The sequence below is a fragment of the Lampris incognitus genome, chromosome 15 (genome assembly GCF_029633865.1).
Source record: "Lampris incognitus isolate fLamInc1 chromosome 15, fLamInc1.hap2, whole genome shotgun sequence".
Classification (NCBI taxonomy): domain Eukaryota; kingdom Metazoa; phylum Chordata; class Actinopteri; order Lampriformes; family Lampridae; genus Lampris; species Lampris incognitus.
In genome coordinates this window covers 31,986,172-32,004,921 of record NC_079225.1, presented here as the reverse complement: position 1 = coordinate 32,004,921, position 18,750 = coordinate 31,986,172, and the positions used below count along the sequence as shown (strand labels likewise).

General features: G+C 47.5%; 1 protein-coding gene across 1 annotated transcript in view; it reads left to right on the top strand.

The window, feature by feature from the left end:
- The window catches only part of LOC130124846 (B-cell lymphoma/leukemia 11B-like), a 22,664-nt gene extending 5,416 nt beyond the window's left edge, over positions 1–17,248 (top strand). The window contains 1 exon segment of the mRNA XM_056294193.1: positions 15,183–17,248. Within this exon segment, the coding sequence (XP_056150168.1) occupies positions 15,183–17,248 (2,066 nt within the window).
- The last annotated feature ends 1,502 nt before the right edge of the window (positions 17,249–18,750 follow it).

Genomic DNA, 18,750 nt, shown 5'->3' with positions numbered 1-18,750 from the left:
GACCTCTGCAGTAATCCCAAAGTTGTCAGATTGGCAAGGTTGTGTACTTGCACAAACACTGCCGGTGTCATAACAGATCCATGACATTCTGGATTAACAGCTCTCCAGCAGTGTGTATTTGAAGGTCCCCCCCCCCATTTTTTTTGTGTCCCTGCCCCACCACCCAATGCTCCTTTAATCACCTGGCTTGCTCTCATTTCCATATTAAATAGGCTTTAATCATGAAAAGCAATCAGGCTCTTGCATATTCATACCTTCCCCTGTATGCTGGATTCCCTGTCTCGCTCCAGTGCCAAGCAGCCAGTAATCAGTAGGCAGGCGGCGTAATGCCATAGCCCCGGCCCATCGCATGAAAACACGCGCCGCGTGAGTTCGAAATAACTTCACATGCTACTTACGCATTATCTCTTCTCTACGAGCGGGAGATAGAGTGAGAGAGTGGAGGAGTGTGAGAGAGTAGAGGGTAGAGAGATAAAAAAAAGGAAGATGGCGAGACTGATCCCTGATTCGAGCTGTGAATATTTGTGCAGAGGCTCAAGGAAAAGTCGATTTGCATAATGACTTTGTAGTTTTGCATTAATCACATTTGCATATGAAACTGCGTTAATTACTCCTGATGATTTTTTTTTTAACTTGCTTCATTTGATGTCCAAGCTCCAGGGTTGTGATTAGGGGTTACGCGGTGGCAGTTGTGTGAGTAGTGTGTGTGGAACCCTCTATGGCTGTGTGTGTGTGTGTGTGTGTGTGTGTGTGTGTGTGTGTGTGTGTGTGTGTGCATGAATATATAAGCTTTGCTTGAATTCCTATGTGTCTAAGCACATTCATGCAAAAGTGTGTGTGTGTGCAGTCTGTGTGCACTTGATCTGGGTGCTTGCCAGGGTATTTACATTATGTCTGGCGGACACTGTCCACTATTAGGCGTGCATGTGTGTGTGTGTGTGAGCCTTTATATGTTCCTGTGTTTCTGTTGACAATAACCGTTCACTGTTTCGCTGTAGGACACAATTAGGACTCGTCCCCCCCCCCCCAAGTTTTCACCGAGATGTTTCAAAGAAACATGTCTACACAGTCTATGCACTTGTTTATAGTGTCCTCTCATATCTTCATCTCTCATACATCATACATCATACATCATAAGATGTAACAAAGTTGAAGGGAAGGCAGGGAGAGAGAGGGGGGGAGAGAGAGAGAGAGAGAGCGAGAGCGAGAAAGAGAGAATGAGGGCGAGAGAGAGGGAGAGGGAGGGAGGGAGTGAGAGAAAGACAGAGAGAGAGTGAGAGCGAGAAAGAGAGAGAACGAGTGAGAGAGCGAGGGATAGAGAGAGAGGGAGAGAGAGAAGGGTGCACCTATACATACACACAGAAAGGTGTTCTTTGAGGTGGTACAACTGGGAAGCATAGGGGCCTTGAATATGTGGAGCGCTGTATTCGTGGCCCATACAAACACCACCGCCTGCACTGAATGGAAGAGACGCTGCTTTGGCTTGAGGATGAGCTGCGAGCCTTTACTGCAACACAATGCAAGAGCAAGGCTGTATCTTCCTGTGCATGCACAGTCATTTGTATGCAGATTTTCACAGGAGTCAGTATGATAATTGGCCATGTTAGGTGATTGCTGGAGATAAAGCAAGAAACCTAGCTTCCTCTCTACACCACGTGATCCGAAGAGACAATTATTCACGTGACCTGTGTGTGTTTGGGTGTGTGTGGTCATAAGATTGCACTTCTTTGCGTAAGTGTGCTAGAAAACCCAGTGGTGTGTATGTTTTTGTCCGGATGTGTGAGCGTATCTGAATGTGCACGTACACGCATGGAGTGTATTTGTGTTTGTGCGCAAGCACGTGCATTCACAATCTATATGTGCGTGTGTTTTTGTTTGTGCGTTATTTGTGTGTTCCTGCAAGTGTGCTATACGTGGCTGCCCTTGTGTTACTAACCTGTAACACTGTCCCACAGACGGGACCACCCCGAATGCTGTCTGACTCCGCCTGTGTCTGTCTGCCTGCTACATCCAGCAGGGTCTACTAGGTCTGTATAGGGGCACAGCTGCACATTTATACCACCACAGCCACCTGAAGCTCACACACACACACACACACACACACACACACACACACACACGCACACACGCACGCACGCACGCACGCACGCACGCACGCACGCACGCACACACACCCATGCATACATGCATGCATGCACACACACAAATACAAGCAGGCTGAAACTGAGTGAAATCCACATGCACATATCTAACCATAAGAAAGGGTACATGCATGCAGGAAAGTGCACAACCACTCAGATTGCACATCAACGCATGCAACACATTGCACCAAATACATTCTTTTACACTCACACACACACACACACACACACTCAAACACACACACACACACACACACACACACACACACACACATGGCTTAAAGGCTCCCACATGAAGGCATCAAACGCTCCACAGCCAGCTTTATGGCAGTCATATGGCAGCCGATTTGATATTTTCCTACCACAGCGGGGGAATAAAACTCGCCACTAATTTGGACTGTGAGCGCCGTCGCTAACTTCCAGCATGTGCCGACTGACTGTGTCCTCCAGATGTGCGGACTCTTTGCTCCTTAACAGCCTTACTTAAGAGGCATTAGAAACCTCACACACCGTCCGCACTATGCGTGGAGATTGATGACGAAGCTCCAGCATTAAAACACAAACACATTGCTGTGCACCCCGCGCTGAGTGAAGCGGTGTTATGAGCTCAGTGTTGTTGCCATGGGCCGTGTGTTGTCTGTGCAGCTTGAAAACTGTGAACGTGTTTATCTGCTCTGCATGAATAGCGCTAATCAAGGTAGTTTGACCACTGTAGTAGTAAAGCGGGGGCATCCATACTTCTCTGCTGTGATGTCTGATAGCAGGTGTGCGTTCATCAGTGCTTAGCAATGTAGCAAATCTGGTAATAGGCCTACTGTAATTACTGTGTGAGGATACATGCACGGTACATGCACATGTGATCCCAGCAACGAGTGCATGTGTTCAGACGTTTTCATCACACACACACACACACACACACACACACACACACACACACACACACACACACACACACACACAAGAAGAACTTGACTGGCAACATGTACACCTTGCCCTATTTCTGAGCACTCCTGTGTGAACGGCTCGAGCCTGTGTGCTTTACAGACATGTAGATAAAAACCTCATGTGTGTGATGTGTGGGTTCAGCTATTGTACAATCCGCCAGACTTCGGTACATAACCCATAATATTCCCCCTTTTAGGAACGAGATGAGATTTTTTTTTTTTGGCCAGGGGCATTGACGGTGTTGCAAAAGGAGTTGTGGTGTTTGCCTTTGTGAGGAGAAGACCACTATTAGTATTTTTTTTTTTGAAAAGGAAAAGGATTGGGCTTGTTAGCGTGTCAGATGGAGGTAATGGTACTGACTACATTATTGTTGTTCTTTTCCTCTTATCTTATTAGCCTCCCATTTTGATTGAGTGGCACTGCGGGAGAAGAAAATGAGGAGACGGCATTTATGGCAGCGTTTTCCTTTTTACGGGCTGCTCTTCTGCAAACAGATATTGAAGGCCTTTCATGGTGCACTTACAATTCCCCTTATTTTACCCACTTATTTGGCTTGAGCAATTATTTAAGGGCCGAGGCCTAGGAGTTCACGTACGCTCCAACAATGTTGGCTGCCTTCATGTTGGCTTTTCACTTAAATCTGACAAAACAGTAAACAACTATATATATATTTATATACATATATCACAAGCGTCCCTTCTGCAACAGTTTGAGCTTAATGGAAATATAAATGACTCCTTAATGTTATGTATGCATGCAATGCAATGTAATGCAATGCAAACTGATAAAAAGGAGAGCCAACTTTTCACTTTATTCATTTAAAATAGAGTGTAGTATGTCTTTTGCACGTTTTATAGCACATTTATCTTTTTTCCTTTTTAGGGCAGGAAAGACAAAAAAAACAAAAAAACAAAAAAAAATCCCATCCAAATGAACAAAGGGCAGCTTCCTAGAGTCTTAGATTTTTGAAAATGTAATGTCTTCCTACGTAACATAACCCACCCCCTCCTCATAACTACCCGTCTCCTGGTGTGTGTCAGGGATGAAAGGAGGCCTGCTCTGTAATGTCCATAGATGGCATTGGAGGCCTGGGAGTTATCTGTCCAGGGTTAAGGGTCTATTCTCTACCTATGCTCCGGCATAATTCAAACTTCTCCAAAAGGCCCTCTCCTCTCGTCTGTCTCTCCCCGCACAGAACAGAGCAAGCCCAAATGAAATAAAGCCTCAGATGTTATCAGGGTGATTGGTGCCAGCGGAGCTTGTCTGGGCCTGTGGTCTGGCGGGGCAGCGCTGGCCCATACCAGCGCCGGTATGTGTGTGTATATGTATGCGTGTGTGTATGTTTGTGTGTGTCTGTGTCCTGAAGGCGCTGGATGGATGAAAGCTTTCTTTAACCATAAGCTATGCAGGAGTCGTGCCAGAAGCAGGAAATGTATCAGTGTGATAACAGCCAGAAAGAGAGAGAGCGAGGGAGAGCGTTGTGGTTGTGTGAGTGTGTGTTTGGGGGAGGGGGGGGTACCCTACCCAGGAGGAGATGTCTGGGGCTAACCTCTGTCCAATCAAAACTTGAACACACACACATCCACGTACTCGCACATGTACACTCGCAAAAACAGATCCGAAGACATATGTAATGTCACTTCACAAATATGTGTTGAGTGTTAGGTGTCTATATCTGAGATGTACGCTGAGGCGTATATCTGTGTTTTTTTGCTCTATTTGTGCTCACGTATTTGTGCGTGTTTGTGTGTGTTTCTATGTATGGTATGGTATGGTATGGGTGGGAGAGCATTAAGCATGTTATGTTAGCTGGCAGAGGAGACATTGTGAGCCAAGAGGCAGTTTGACACACCTCAGTTAATGCTGCGAGCCGAACAGACAGACAAGAATTCACCTGGAGACAATTCACCTGGAGTGCAACAATAACATTCTTCCCCTGCCAGCCCTCACTGCATTAAAATTTAGTTTAAAGTAAGCGTGAGAGATAAACAGAGGCAAAGACAGAGAGAGAAGGAGATGAAGAGAGAGAGAAGTAACAGAAAATAAACAGAAAAGAGGAGAAAAGAGAGCATCTTCATTTGTTTGTTTGGATTAGATTAGATTAGATTAGATTAGATTAGATTGGTCAAGATTAGCCAGGTATAACAAAGAAAACTAGAAGATACAGAGATTGGATTATTGAAAATAAAATGGAAATAGTTAATTTACTGGTGAAATTGTGAATCAGAAAAACTGAATGACAATAGACATCCAAAGGAGTTGAATCAAGTGCAACTGGATTTGGTATATATATGATATATATGATGCAACTCCTTTGGATTACCATGACCTGGATAAATGAGAACATTCACAGAGACAACAGACATCATGCATCATGAATGGCAGTTCACTGTATTTAGTCGCTTTCTCCCATCAGATGTTAAGAGTCGATCTGATGGGATCATGGCATACTATTGTAATTAGTAGTCTGAAGCATGTGAGGGATAGGTTTTGTAGCAGGCTGATTGGGTTGGAAGGGCCTGCATGCTGTGTTGACGGCCACAGTGGTATTTTCCTGTGGGCTGCTGGTTAAGTGCAACTAGCTGCCTGGATGCCTAGCTCCATTGGCAAAGCCAGCTGGGGACCATTAGTACCACTGAAAGAGTATAGCACTCCACTCAGTTGCAGAATTGTTGATTGAACCACACACACACACACACACACACACACACACACACACACACACACACACACACACACACACACACACACACACACACACACACACACTCGTGCACGCACACAGCAACACAGTCCCTTTTCTCTTTCTGATCTGACATACAGAAAACACACACACACACAGGTTAAGTGACCTTATGGATGGCTTTCATCGGAGATGTAATGTTCAATATGTCCATAGGCGCAGTCTTGGTGGAATTAGCAGTAAAGCAAATTCATCACGGGATCACTGGTATCAATATTTAAGTGAACTGTCTTGTTTTATTTTAATTTACCTTCATTTAGTTTGGATTAGTTTAGTTAGTTGTCAATGTATAGCCAGCAAACATGTAATAACATTTCCAATAACACCAGAAAGTCAAACTTTTTTTTTTAGGTTTTCTCCTCCCTTCGAAAAAAATATATCAACAATATAAATATCCAAAACTATATCTTACCCATCTGAAATCAAGCTCACAGGCAACCTAGGTGTGAATAAAAAGCAATTTACTCTCTTCTCCTGCAGACTCAGATAGAGAAAGCACGAGAAAGCACGATAAAGCACGAGAAAGCACGAGAAAGCACCTGAATGGGCAGGAGTAGAGCGTGACGCTCATTCAGACTGACCTACCGGGCCAGTCGGCCTAACCACGCCTTATCGACGTATTACCGACTAATAAAGAGCGTCCGCCAGAAATAACGCGAAGGCCCTGTTTCATCTTGACCTGAAACGCAGGTGGGTCGTAAAATTTAATAACCCCGAAAACAAAATTTCCATACGCCCTTTCTTGATCCCGGACCTGTCGGACCTGTCGGGGATCTTGAATTGGACACAGCATACAACAGTAGGTACTCAGTGGTTGTGGCTTGGTTCGCCAAGTCTCAAATTCATCGTCGCTCCTTGATGACGTCACGTCTTTTCTTAGATTATTTATTTGTTTATCTGCCATTCTCCGGTTGTGGGTGCGTTTTTCCTGTACACCAATACTGATTTAAATCTGTTAATGTTCTTTTTGTATATCTTGATGCGACGCCTCGTATCCCTATCGACCCAGCTTTAGGGGCAACACTGTATTTTGCTCTTTGTGTATGCCATGGCGTTATCTGTTTCACACTAAAAATGGCAGGTAATTTAGAGCCAGATTAAGCGAGATGATGAAAGTGGGAATCCAACTGAGAACTGAGAACAGGGTGACGAGTAAACAAAACAACACGGGTCTACTGCCATTCTGCCTTCATCTCACCCTCCATCTTGCCCTCCTTTTTATTGTCTTGTACTCTTTCTTCACTCACCCTCTCTCGTTTTTTTTCATCATGCTTTCTCCCCATCACGGATTTTCTGTCGAGTCCAAGCCCTCATCGTTTTCTCCTATCTCTGGTCCCTCACGTCTTCTCTCATCCATGAGAGCAAGGAAGTGTCGTCCATCATGCTTTTCAGTGTCACATGACAGACGGTAGAGCCAGCTACACCCGAAACGCACACACGTGCACATACATATGCACATGCACACACACACGTACACAGAATCAGAGACATGCATGTTCACACACACACTTGCATACACACACGCAAAAAAAATGCACACACAAAAACACACACCAACAAGCTAGAATCCTGTAAACTTACAGATACACACAGACATATAGGTATAAACAAACACCTGTACTCAGGGTAGGTGTACATGGTTGTACATATGTATACATAGATATATAAACAGGCACGCACGCACACATACACACACACACACACAGGCAGAAAGAAAGAGCGAAACTGCTACACACATACTCAGTCACTCACTTACATGCACTGGGACCAGTTAGAGGAGGATGGCAATGAGTCAAGCTTAGAGACATGACATAGAAAGCTTAGCTAATGCACTTTCTGGACCTCCCGTTTTCTTCTCTCTCCCACTCACACTCTCTCTCACTCTCTCTGTCTCTCTCTCTGTCTCTCTCTTCGCCTCGCTCTCTCTCTTTGTTCTAGAGGCTGAGCCAGAAGCCATAGCTCTTTACTGACAGAGAGGTCTTTCCAGTTATTTTTCACAGCTTGTCCCTTGTGTCCTGCCATAGTTTGCCTCACGGCATTAACGCACTCGCGTAGACTGCTACATGAGAGGCTCCCTGACTCAGATGTTGTTGTACAGCTGGGTTAGTTAACTCTCTCTCTCTCTCTCGCTCTGTGTGTGTGTGTGTGTGTGTGTGTGTGTGTGTGTGTGTGTGTGTGTGTGTGTGTGTGTGTGTGTGTGTGTGTGTGTGTGTGTGTGTGTGTGAGACTGCCTATGAACTGATGGAGATACCTGATCCCTTTTATTGTTCAACTGACCTGCATCCCAGAAGGCATAAGGGTCAGGGCGGAGAGCCCAGATACCTTGTACAGGTGCCTTGGTACATTCGTGAGAGAGACAGAGAAAGAGAGACAGAGATGGGACAAAGAAAGAAGGGGAGACAGGAGGATGAGAAGGAAAAAAACGGCACAGAGTGAAGGTTTTGAGTGTCTGTGTGGCCTGTGTGTTTCTGTATGCATGGGTGTATTCCTGGAACATGTTCCTTAATCCCATTCACTCCCTCACTCTCTCACTCACTCACTCACTCACCCACTCACTCAGACATACAGATTAAGGAGTACTGTCACTTTAAATCCTCTCCCTGCCTGTTGGGCCTTTCCGCAAGTCACGCTCAGATTGGCTACAAACACACACACACAGACACACACCAAGACAGATACACAGACAAACAGACACACATGCAGAGACACACACAAACAGATGTACATAGTTAGCGGGCTGAGCCTGGTTTGAGTTAGAGTGGAGCCAGTCACACTGTGTGAGAGCCTTACCCCCTGCTTGCCGCTGCCACCCTCCACAGTCTCTCTCTCTCTCTCTCGCTCCCTCTCTCTCCCCTCTCTCTCTCTCCCCCCTCTCTCTCTCCCCATCATGCTTTCTGTCTTTCTCTTACGGCATGTGTGTGACAGGCAGCCTCCGCTCTTTCAGGTCGTACTTAACCGCCCACGTTCCTTTTCTCCCTGGTCCAACACACCCATAGGCACACACACACACACACACACACACACACACACACACACACACACACACACACACACACATACCTGATATGCATGGCCCCGTGTCTCTTGATTAGCCCCCATCATGACAAACAAGCCATCAGAGTTGGTAGGAGAGGGGTTGGTGGGGGGGGGGTTGCGGATGGGTTGTGAGCTAGAGAAGGAGGAGGAGAGGAGCAAGGGAGGGAGTGCAGGGGGTGAGGTGAGGAGGCTGGGACCCCTGGGGACCCCTAGATCACAGCCATGCTAATGAGGAGCTGCTTTGCCAGCACCAGAGGTGTCAGCTAACCCCCGACAGGTGCACACAGTCACTCACACACACACACACACACACAAACACACAAATATATACACAAGTCGTTGGTGTGTGTGTGTGTGTGTGTGTGTGTGTACACAGCAGGCAAGGGATGGGGAAGGAGGAGAGAGGGGCAGGTTTTGGTCCCAGTGGCCTAGCCTGCGGGCGGCTTTGTTCTGTATGCTAATCTGTCACTGTGGCGTTATGTCGCCCTTGATGGAATGTTGGAGAAGAACAGCATATCCGAGAACACACACACGACATGTCCGTCTCTCTCTCTCTCTCTCTCTCTCTCTCTCTCTCTCTCTCTCTCTCTCTCTCTCTCTCTCTCTCTCTCTCTCTCTCTCTCTCTCTCTCTCTCTCTCTCTCACGTACACACGCATGTGCGCGTTGTGACACGAACAGATCCACTGGTTTCTAAATCTGCTCCTCATTACCACCAAGAATATGCACTGTCTTCTGTTTCTATAGGAAAAGAGTATTATTTTGAACAGTGGCAAGGTGGCCAATCTGCAACATTCCTAAAAGTGGAAATTTTACCAACTTAATAGCTTAAAGGTGCTTCAAGGGGTTAGGGATATTTATTGACTTTGCGCACCCTTGTGGACAAAAGCGGTAGTGTTTCGCTCAACAACAACAACTTCATTTCGAGATTGTTGTTGCAAAGACATTCACCATCTGGTAGCTCGTGTATTTGTTTAGAAGAGAATAAACAGTGAGCGATGTAGCGGTGTTGCAGAAAAGCAGGTGTATACAAGATAAACAGAGATAAAGTCTCTCAAACTGTGGCTATGTAAATCGTTATGTCAGATTTCGTGGGGAATCCGACCTGTCTGAGACAGACATTTGAAACCATTGTAAAGCAATGTGTAACATCAGTATCTCATTTGATTATGCCGGTCATATAGGAGGCATCAAAATTAGATCAAGACTGATAAATAACCCGTGAAAAACACCTCATTGCGGCTTTAATAAAGGTATTGTTCTTTATTCAGTCTGAGTGGCAACTATTAGGGCTGGTGGGCTGGTGGGGTTGATCCTGGGCCTTCTGTGTGGAGTCTGAATGTCCTCGCCATGTTTGCATCCTCGGGGTACTCCAGTTTCCTCCCACATTCCTAAGACATGCATACTGTCTCAAGTGAAGCCTTATAAAAGTTCCCCTAGGTGTGAGTGTGGGGAAGAGTGTGTCTTTGTGTGCCCTGCAATGCCACCCAGTCCAGGATATCATCCTGCTTTGTGTTCGGTACCATGTGCAAGCTGCGCTAAGAGCCTAAGCAGGGACAGAGAATGACTGGACCGATGCTCAAATGTCACTTAATTTCAATACTTATTTTTCATGCACTGCATCGTTTTCAGTCCTGCAAAACACATCGAGCCCTGAAGTCAGTTTTCATATTCAACTGAGGAGTACCATTTTGAAAATGTCTGGAATTCGATACAAAGAGTTGTACTCTTCGGATTTCATTTATGTTCTGTTGCGAAAGCATCTGCTAAGTGCCCTTAATAATACTACGAGTTCAATATGAATAGACGAAGCTCGCCGTTGGAAATATGGATCAAGTTGACCCAATTGAGAAGGACAGCATATGTGAATTCTTAAATCGAGCACCGGTTTGCCTGTCTCCACCACACGCCTGATGTCTATCTCAAACCACACACCAACATTTATACACTGCCCATATGCGAGCAGTCAATGCAGTGGCTCCACTTCTTTTGCTGGCATTTTGTTTGTACTTTTTAAGGCAAAATAATGGCTATAAAAGGCAATCTGGAAAGAATAAAATCCAATGTAAAGCTCAGATCTGAGCCCCTGAAGACTGGGCTAATTGGCCCAGTGGTTTAGTAAAAAAACCAAGCCAGAAGAGAAGGGGAACACTATTATTGGCCCACCTCAGGTCCACGCATGTGCCAGTGCTTTAATAACTTCCTCCAGGCCTCCTGGTCCTTAGTCCCTGTTTTGCAGCTAAGGACAAAGAGTTTGCCTCTGAAGCGGGCCTCAGGTGTGTATTGTTTTTTTTTTCTTCCTCTTCTTTCTTTTCATTTTTGTCGTTGGAAGCCTTTGCGTAGCAGATGCCTGGGCAGACGGCTGTGCAGAAACACGTCCCGTCTTCTGTTGTCTGCGGGTCAGCGCTGACCCACAACACCGTTTAACAGCAGAGAAACCCCTCTAAGTGATCTCTCAGATTCCAGTTTAATGGAGATCTTGCAATATGTTCCCGAGACTGGAATAATCTCACCACGAGTCATCACATCGGTTGCAAGACAAGAAAACAAAACAAAACAAAACAAGACAAAACAAGACATCGTTTATATGAATTTGATAAATTATGTAGTTGTATAAGTGTCTGGTGCAACAATTCAAGTACCCCAGCGAGTTTGAATCTTTGAAAACACATCATGTGGCATTGCATCAGATCCCACTGTGACTTAATTTAGCAATGAACATACTCTTATTTTAACAACTCATCCTTGTAGCATCTGACTTGTGAATTTGGTGTGCGCGCGTGTGCGTGTGCGTGTTTGTGTCTAGCAGAAGGTTGTAAATAGGGCCATTATGTCCAGGATCGGTGGATGTGTGTGGAGGTAAACACAACTCCTTAAACTGGTGGTTGACCTTGGCGGCCAGTGGTGGTGGGGGTCCTTGCCTGTGCGTCGAGCAGACGAGTGTAATTACCTCAAACTGAATCATGATGCAGCTCACTATGATTCCTTAATGAAGGCTATTATTGGCTGGAGCACTGCACAGGGACGATGTGTGGTTTTGTGTGTGTGAGTTTGTGAGAGAGAGAGAGAAAGACAGCGAGAACAAACAAGAGACAGAGATGGAGATGGAGATATGGAATGTGAAGACTGAACAAGTGTGTATAAGTGTGTGTGTGTGTGTGCGTTTGTGTGTGTGCATCAGCGTTTGCCTCCCTCCTGTGTAAAGTGTATGCGTCTTCCCTGATGATGATTTCACACCAGAACTACAAGCAGGTCTTGCCATTACAACAACATCTTGGGATTGGCTCATTTGCGTATACCTCCCCTTCTTGTCTGATCCTCTGGAGGGTCCCTTTCCCTCACACTCCTTTTCTCTATCACAACCTTCTTTTCTCTATCGTTTGCCCCCTGTATCCAGTGTCAAACTCTCTCTCTCTCTCTCTCTCTCTCTCTCTCTCTCTCTCTCTCTCTCTCTCTCTCTCTCTCTCTCTCTCTCTATCTATCTCACCCCCCCTTTTTTTCTGCCCTCCCCGCCTCCTGCTTGCTTGTTTGGGAAGTTGATGAAATTTGTCTTTGGCCGTCATTAGGCAGCACCCATCAGATGCCACTCTATTAGCTGCCACGCTTCCTTTAGCAGCATATGGCCCAGCCGTGTAAGATGTGACGAGATGCGAATGGGCTGCCATACTGATGGTGGAGGTGGGGAGTGGTGGGTAGAGGTATTTGATTAGATTGTGTGCTGGCTGCATGTAGACATGTTCATGCACAGCATGCACGTGTACGCACACACACATGCACATATACACACACACACATACACACTCGCATGCACGTGCTAATGCTTGCACAGAGCTCATATTTGCGAGGCCCTGCAATCGGCCCAAGAAGCACGAATAGCACTGACTTCATGTCTCGCCGTGGATAAATGTAGAAATTAATTTCACATATCGAATGAGATCATCAGGCCCTCTCCCAATCTCACCTCTTGATTTCATATTGATCCTCTACTCCTTGCGTTGATGAGATTATAAACCTAACAGCTCCTAAGTCTATGGACGGTCCTCAGTCCCTGGAGACACGTACATAACTACTGTGCGTATGAGTGAGTGTGTGTCTGTGTGTGTGTGTGTGTGTGTGTGTGTGCAGCCCAGCCCATCTGGCCCTAAAGTCCCTCCACCTCGCCTTACCCCCTCTCCTCCTCCTCCTCCTCCTGCTTTCCTACTCTCCCTCCGCCTCTTCTCTCCATCCAAGCTGTTAAGCTGTCCAGCACTCCTCTGCCAAGAGGCCGTGTGAAGCCTCGCCAAACTAAACACGGGCAGGCGGCCCGCCACTCGCCACTCGCTCCCCTTTACACACATACACATACTCAGGCAGACACATGAACACATGCACACACTCACACACACACACACACACACACACACACACACACACACACACACACACACACACACACACACTATGCATATAAACAGCAAGGGTCAGGCTGTGTTCAACCTTGCACACACACACACACACACACACTCAGACACACACACACACACACACACACACACACACACACACACAGACACACGCACGGTCCCCACTAATAGAAGAGAAAAACAGACAGAATCAGTAAACGAGCCCCTCATTAACTTTTTCTGACCCCATCTCCCCTGAGGCATAGCCAAACCAATCACACCGCCAAATCAGCTTCCTGTAGTAGACACTGATCCAGTGGCAGCGCTCTCTCATCTGTTCTGCATCGTGCACGTGTGCGCTGTGCCTGCCTGTGTTTTTGTGTGTGTGTGTGTGTGTGTGTGTTAGTGTGTGTGTGAGTGTGTGAATGTGTGCAAATTTGCGAGTGTGATGGTATGATGTCTGTTTAAGTGAAAGAAAGCAGCGGAATGGCGATAAACAGAAACCCAACGAGAGAGGAGAGGAGAGGAACAGGAACAAACATTGTCGCGCATGCATTCGCGTCCGTGTGTGTGTGTGTGTGTGTGTGTGTGTGTGTGTGTGTGTGTGTGTGTGTGTGTTCTACATTTCATGACAATGGGTGGCTTTGAGGCAGTCAGCCATCTTGAAGGCTCTTCTCTTGATCCCACAAGGCTTTGGGTTAGATGAACTTCTTCTTCTCCCCCCCTGCCCCCGGGCTCCGGGCTGTGGGACCACTGTACCAACATGACTCCGACTGCGGTAGCACACAGATGATAAAGTAGATGCAGATGCTTTTCCAGCAGACACAGGCAGGCGGGGTGAGACTGTGGAAAGGCGCGGCGGCAGCGCAACCTCCCTCCGCTAGGCTAGCCTGCGTTGAATTAGATGAATCCGAGCGCAGGCTCTTTTTTATGACTCACAAACGGGCTGACAGGGCCACGCCACGGTGACTGATAGATTCATTTGGCGTTATTAAGTCTCGCCATTTAAAGAGGCAATTTGTCAATGGGTGATGCAGAATTTGTGTGTGTGAACGTACATGTGTGTGTGTGTGTGCATGTATGTAAAGGTGTGTATGTGTGAGCGCGTGCACATAGGTGTGTGCACGTGTGCGTCTGTGTGCATGTCACAGTTCACATTACTGTGGGTGTTATTACACCAGGGAAGTGGAGCACTGTTCAAAGTGGGTGCAGCATTACGACCGGAGAGATCTTTCCTGTTTTACATATCGTCTCTATCACCTCTCCTGTCTCTCTCGCTCCTTTTGTCTCTCTTTCTCTTTTTCCTGTGCCCTGCCCACCCTCCCTCTCTGTCCCCCGTCTCCCATCGCTTCTCGTTTCCCATTGGTGTGTTTCCCCTTGGCAGCCCCCCCCCCATCTCCCTATGGAAATGACAGAGGCAGAGGAGATGGGATGGATCTGTATATTAAAGACTAGCTGACATTAGCATTAGCATAATGTGTCGTGGCCTAAGGGCACTACCTGCCATTTGCATTAGCCTGTAGAAACACACACACACACACACACACACACACACACACACACACACACACACACACACACACACACATACACACTCAAAGGCAAACGGCCTCTGTGAGATATACAGAAACAATCCTCTCATAAAGCTGGTACAACTGTCTCTTGACTATAACTTGGGAGACAATGGGGACAATTAATTCCCTCAAACGTGCTACCCAGTCTGTCACACATGAGGGCTGTTAGCCAACATAAAACACTGTGTGAAGTAGATTTGAAACAGAGGACCGGGGTATTTTATTGCTCTGTGCATACTGTTTATTTACAACACATGAACGTATAACTTATGTATCCAAGTCCCAACAGCTAAGTAGGGGGCGTAGCTTCACCAAAGCGAAATGCTGTTGACTGAGGATTGTCTTCTTTTTCTCTGTCTTCAGATAAAGACGAGCCATCCAGCTACATCTGCACAACCTGTAAGCAGACGTTCACCAGCGCCTGGTTCCTGCTTCAGCATGCCCAGAACACACATGGCATCCGTATCTACTTGGACAACCATTTGGCAAACTGCGCCCTCACACCCCGCATGGCCCTGCCGCCGCCCCCGGGAGTCGATGCCTTGCCCCGCTCCCCTCTGCCCACTTTCCTTGGCGACACCAACAACCCGTTCAACCTGCTTCGCATGGCGGCCCCCCTTCTCAGGGACCACCCCCCACCCCCAGGGTACATGGAAACACGGCTCCCTGCCACGCCTCCCTTCGTCAGCCCCCCGCCTCCACCTAGACACCCCCTGGAGCGGCTGGGCCCAGAGGAGATGGGGCTGCTGTCCCAGCACCCCAGTGCCTTTGAGAGGGTGATGCGGATGACTCCCATGGAGCCTCCTTCCATGGACTTCTCCCGACGCTTGAGGGAGCTGGCGGGCAACACAACCAACAATGGGGGGCCTACGCCGCCTCTTTCGCCCAACCGTGTGCCACCCATGCACCGTCTGCTCAGCCCCACGCTCTTCCAGCCTGGCTCCAAGCCCCCGTCTTTCCTTACCTACCCTCCGCAGCTACCCACCTCGCAGGGGGGCACCGGTGCCACCAGCCCACATGACACCCAGGGCCAGAGCCAGGCCCAGGCCAAATCAAAGTCCTGTGAATTTTGTGGGAAGACCTTCAAATTTCAGAGCAATCTGATAGTCCACAGGCGCAGCCACACGGGAGAGAGGCCATACAAGTGTCACCTCTGCGACCATGCCTGCTCCCAGGCCAGTAAACTGAAGCGGCACATGAAGACACACATGCACAACAAGGCCGGCTCCATGAGCAGCTCCCCAGAACAGGGCAACAGAGGAGAGGGAGGAGATGGAGATGAGAAGAGCAGAGAGGGCGATGCCAGAGGGATGGTGATGGACAATGATGAGGAGGAGGAAGAGGAGGAGGAGGAGGAAGAGGAGGAGGAGGAGGACGAGGAAGAGCTGAGAAACGGGAGTCGCCCTGACTCCAACCTGAGTGAGGACTCTCAGGAGTTTAGCCAGAACAGGGAGAATGGCTCCAGGCCCTCCCCGGAGAAGAAGACATTCAGTGGGGAAAGAGTAAATGACAGCGGCGGGGATGGCATGATGCACCCGTACAACCACTTGGACAATCACCTGAGACTCAACCCTGGGAAGAGAAGCCTGGAGAGACAGCCAAATGGGGATAGCGGAGAAAGAGGAGTCCCAGAGAGAAGGGGCGAGGCAGAGCGGGAGCAGAGCAGAGAAAGAGGTGAACAGGAGGTGCAGAGGCCCATCATGAATGGCAGGATCAGCGTCTCTGAAGCGGACTCCTTTACAGGTCTGTTCCAGCGCCGGCCCACCCCCATCACAAGCCCTAGCCCCTCCAACAACAAGAGGATCAAGATAGAGAAGGAGCAGCTGGAGCTGGCCTCTACAGTCCCCCTCATCTCCCCGGAGAACGTCTACTCTCAGCTCCTGGCAGGCTACGCTGCATCACGCCACTTCATCAGAGAGCCCTATCTCGGATTCACCGACGCCCGCCAGTCCCCTTTCGCCACCTCCTCGGAGCACTCCTCCTCCGAGACGGGCAGCCTGCGCTTCAGCACCCCTCCCGGGGAGCTGATGGAAGGAGGGGGCGCCTCGGGCCGCAGTGGCAGCAGCACCCCTCACCTCTTGCGGGGGCCTGGCCCCGGAAGACCCCCCAGCTCCAAGGAGAGGAGAAGCGACACCTGCGAATACTGCGGCAAAGTGTTCAAAAACTGCAGCAACCTGACGGTGCACCGACGGAGCCACACAGGCGAACGGCCCTACAAGTGCGACCTGTGCAGCTACGCCTGCGCCCAGAGCTCCAAGCTGACACGCCACATGAAGACCCACGGGCAGTTTGGGAAGGAGGTGTACCGCTGTGACATCTGCCACATGCCCTTCAGCGTCTACAGCACGCTGGAGAAACACATGAAGAAGTGGCACGGCGAACACTTGATGGCCAGCGAGGTGAAACTAGAGCAGGCGGACAGAGGCTAGGCCCGGCAAACCCTAAATTATGTAGCCTGCAGTGTACACACACAAAAATACCCCCCCTCCCACACACACACACACACACACACACGCACACACCACACATATACATTTTTACACATGCAAACACACACAGAAAAAATCCCTGTAACCACTTATTCAAATATGGGGCTTGGCTGGATAATTTCTCTTTTGAATAATTTTGAGACTGGTTGATGTTTGTCTTTTTTTTTTTTGTCATAGAAACTGCCACCTGAGAAATATAAACAAAGGGAAACTTTAATGAGAACTTGCCTGAAATGCCCAACACGGTGTTTCTTGGCAAACTGTTTGAGGATTTTATCAGTTAGGAATCCATGGAGCCTTTCTACTGTGCAATAATTTCTGTATTTATTGGATTTTTGTAATGATATTTGGCATGTGCAGGTACATCTTTGTGGGATTTCATATGGAGTTAGTTTTGAAATGTGCTTAAAAAAAAACCAACAACAATGTTTTCTAAAATTAGATAAATGGAAAGAAGTCAGCATTTTTTTTTTCCTTCAAGGAAGCTTATTATCCTGTATGAGTAAATTGTGTGAAGCGGTTAGCTTTTAAAAGTAATAGTAATTGTTTTCTATATAAACTGCAGCAGCGGACTACAATCCATTCCCTCACACAGGCCTAAAGCACTGAATGTCAATATGACAATAAAACATGAATAACATCACGGTGGATTTTAAAAATCCATCGTCTTTTCGCCCTGAATGAGACGCGCATCGCTTATTCAGGGAAACGGTACATTTAAAACATTGGCATTGTGAATAATATCAAAATGCAGTTACTGTATTGTCGTCCTGTTTCCTTATTCAAGACGGGACATAAATTGAGGTTGCACTTAACGGAGTTACCTTTAGCTGATGCTCGTTACATTCCCTATGTAGGATACAACCACCATATTTAAAATATTACATAAGTTAAGACTACTTGTGGTTAATGTGAGAAGGAGGATGGTCCTGTTTATGGTTTGTAAATATATTCTTTTTATATACAAATATATATATGTTAAATTAGCCCCAGCTGTACGTGAAATATGGCCTAAAACGAAAACAATCAGAAGTCCAGGTGCTTGCGTCATCAACGGTATATGCTAAATGTAATTACCATACAGTATGTCGTTGCTTTATCACACATGCCTGATTATCTCCCCAGCCCCGCTCCCTGACCTCCATTTGTTCTTCTTCAGAAGCGAAATCTGCTAAATCGTAACTCTCTCGGCATTTTCTCTTCTTGCATACAGGGGGACCTCCCTCTGACCCCGCCTGACTTGCCGCGCCCCCCTCAGCGTTCACCGAACGGTTTAAAGCGGACGTCGTACCAGTAGGCGTTGGCGTGCGTGGCGTGCGCCGCCTCTCTCTCCGCCACGAGCTTCTCTACTACCCATGTGTTTTCACAGTTCACCAGCTCACCCCCGTGCTTCACTGTGGCTTCTAAAGGGACGCCTGTTCATTCGCTGCACAAAGTGATAT